The sequence below is a fragment of the Haliotis rubra genome, unplaced genomic scaffold, assembly GCF_003918875.1.
Source record: "Haliotis rubra isolate DU_JTF1 unplaced genomic scaffold, ASM391887v1 Scf360, whole genome shotgun sequence".
NCBI lineage: Eukaryota > Metazoa > Mollusca > Gastropoda > Lepetellida > Haliotidae > Haliotis > Haliotis rubra.
The window spans coordinates 775,376-778,598 of NW_025767036.1; the positions used below are offsets into that span (position 1 = coordinate 775,376).

General features: G+C 38.8%; 1 protein-coding gene across 1 annotated transcript; it reads right to left on the minus strand.

Annotated features, from left to right (window-relative positions):
• Positions 1-439: 439 nt before the first annotated feature.
• On the minus strand, positions 440-2,795 carry LOC124285503 (toll-like receptor 4). Its single transcript, XM_046721745.1, has 2 exons — positions 1,741-2,795; positions 440-1,026 (listed from the first exon to the last, which is right to left on the minus strand). Exons 1-2 carry the CDS (start codon positions 2,555-2,557, stop codon positions 473-475), a joined length of 1,371 nt encoding a protein of 456 aa, XP_046577701.1. The 5' UTR covers positions 2,558-2,795; the 3' UTR covers positions 440-472.
• Between the last annotated feature and the right edge of the window lie 428 nt (positions 2,796-3,223).

The window sequence follows — 3,223 nt, forward strand, 5'->3', positions numbered from 1 at the left end:
TATTGATGTACTAATGAGATTACCAAATCATTGCGCATCGGTATAATCTCTTTTCAATTGACCATCAAGACTTGATCACCCACCAAACATTGGGAAGGATATATTATCTCACATCAATGATGCGATTTGATTGGCTCGCGTGAACGTGATCAGAACATACTAGCACATTTCTGAGCTTCAGATAACATCCCATATTCCCTATCGAGATGATATCCATGCTACAAATGGATTTCTGTATTTTCTTGCTCCCTATTACTAAGCAAAAAGCTTCAAAGTTATGCTGTCATTGAAATTTGCGTAACACAGCAAGTAAACCGCAGCTCAATCGAACAGCTGTTTTCTTTCAGTTTGTTTTCATCATGTCACAGATCGAAACATGTCAGCACATAAATTCATTGTAGCAGTATGGCCTTAAGATACTGATGCAACTTCTACGATCAGCGATTATCATACATTGTGAACTTAATACACTTTAAGTCGTTTTGATCGAATGTGACAAAGTCGTCCAAAATAAGTCAGTCTGTCCATCATCCGGGTATTCTAGATACGTGTTATTGTGTAAATGGTAGAAGATTTCAGGTGGAATATCACATTTGGGGATATGTTTTATTACCAGGATCAACAGGATGTCTCTATCAGTTGTGACACTTTCCATGTTGGCCATCTGCAGCTCATATCTGCACCACGTGCTCTTCAAGAACTCTGGGGTCAGTACCAACACTGTCTTCCGACTTCTTTGTATAACGTCAATAATACTCTCGGCAATAGGTCTCCCTGGTAGGAAATCCCGACTATGAATATTCAAATGCAATCCTTTCTCTGTCTCCAAGGATGGAATTAATTCCTCAAAAACAAAAGTTCTGTCCTCCTCAGCAAAGGACACAAATGCGTCGTAATCATATTCAGGTTCATTGGTTTTATCTACTTTGAACCGTAATCTGGTAGCAAAATACCAGTAAGAAAGCTTCCATCGATATCGATATGCTATAGCTGAAAGAATAACGACTAAGGTCATAAAGAAAAGGACTAGAACAATACCCATTGTAAGACCAGTATGTTCGCTACACGTCTTGGACAATTTACGGACAATGTCAACTCGATGCATTTCTATATTCAGGGTGAAGCCTTCATAAGTGCAGTTACAACGGTCATAATTTTCAATTTTCACTGACGTTGTTCCAAGCCAATTAAGGAATGGGATAAGGTCACAGTTACAGGAAAATGGATTCTGAGATACATCTATGGTGAAATTAGGATTTTTCGTGATTTTTTCGATTAAGGCTAAGTCCCTAGTATTTATTGTCCTCATTTCGTTTCTGCATAAAATGAGCGTACTGAGCAGCCTAGTATGAGCGATACTAGATGGAAAATTCCCAATTCTATTCATAGACAGATCTAAAGTGCTTAATGAGCGGAGTCCCCTAAACAACCGTTTGGGTACCTTCGAAATACTATTTTGGCTCATATTCAAGAATTTCAACCTGGTTAGATTCTGAAATATTTCTCCATCGTGATCATTTGCAATACTTGTTCCTAAATAATTTAAAGATAGATCTAGGTGCTTGAGTTGTGGCAGCTGTGAAAAGAAGTTGGTGGAGACAGATTTGGCAATGTTGTTCGATAGAGATAAATGAGTTAATTTATGGAGACCATATATGGGGCCCTGCCATATTGTGAGGACATTGCTTGACAGATTAATAATTTGTAAGTTATTTTCTCCAAAGTGGACCTCTGAAATACAGGCTGACAGTTCAGAATATGTGTACTCGAACTTTCTTAAATGGGGCGGGACAGGAAAGGGATGTTTATGACTGGTTCTAAAACGATGCAGTCCTGAGGACAAGGTTTGGAGAAACTCATCCTCGTGATTATCAATACCGTCTGAAGTATTAGCACATTTTACCTGTATATTATTCATGTTGGGTACACGAAGCTTATAATTCATGTGTATTGCCCGACGCGGCAAAAATGTCCCATAGGGAATTATGCGAGAGGAATCAGGTTTACCATTCAAAATCAACACTTCAAGGCCAAGGAGGTGTTGGAGGTCATATATGTAAGGGCCAGATGAAAATCGATTAAACAGAAGGTAAGCACGTTTTAGTGATGGCGGCAGCACCTCAAACGTTTTCTCACTAAATCCGGAAAGACCGTTACCATTTGCATGTATTTCCAAAATTGATGTATTCTGCAGGTTCCTTATGTGCTTTGCTTGAATAATATTGCAGATCGTTCGGATATTCATTATCTCATTGACAAAAAGTTTTCGAATGGTTGTGTCCTTTAAGCCATACGTTATATTTTCAAGACCTCCTAGTTTCAATGCGCGATTCTTAGATATGTCCAGCATTGTTAGGTTCTTCAAGGGTGTCAGTGCATCCGCCTCTATTGTGGTTACGTTGCAAGAAGAAACATTGAGTTTTCGTAAATGGATTACATTCCTGAAAGTGTCCTTGATTAACCATTGAATGTTGCATCTACCAGATAACATCAGCGTATGGAGCTGTGAGAGATTCCAATATCCAGGGCCAAAGGATCTGTTTTGGAGTCCATCCATCTTTAACTGTTGCAGAGAACTAAGATCGCTCAATACTTCCTCAGCATAATCGGACAAGTTGTTGTAATGAAGAGTTAGATTTTCTAGTTTTCTAAGGGGTTTGAATATCTTTGCGTAAGAATTTGAAAAGTTCAGAGCATTATCATGTAAGAAAAGCGTCAGTAGCTCCTGTGCTCCCTCAAAAGCTCCATCTTGAATTTCATGAATCTTATTATGCGACAAGTCCAAGAGTGTCAACATTCTGTACCGTTTGATTGAACCTGCAGGGAACACTTAGATTTTGTTTCGTCGGAGATAAAGTTCACAGGTGTCACTTGGAAGAGACTGGGGTATTGATGTATTATGCCTTTGAGAGCAGTCGAATGCAGGGCATCCCATTGTGGCATTTACCTTTTTGCATCCATCATCTTCGTGAATGTAATGCATCGTCACAGACGACATCGTCATGGTCAGTGTGAGTAACAGCAGCCCATCCATTTCCTGCAAATGATATGTCATCAAGTCATCTTTCAATCGTATTATTTGTAGATATATTACCTGTTTGCAAAACAGACATTGACAGTTAAAGGGGAATAAGTGACAGAGCATAATAATCTGAGAGGAATGTGTATCTTTGTTTCAGATTGAAAAATACTTGAATAACATTCGTTCATGCTTATCCAAAAT

What these genes read in the sequence shown, in the direction of transcription:
- LOC124285503 (XM_046721745.1), bottom strand. Translation starts at nt 2,557, where the DNA reads ATGGATGGACTCCAAAACAGATCCTTTGGCCCTGGATATTGGAATCTC. An exon ending in ATATTCTGAACTGTCAGCCT is followed by an intron (nt 1,027 to 1,740) that starts GTATTTCAGAGG and finishes GTATTGTTCTAG; the next exon opens with TCCTTTTCTTTATGACCTTA.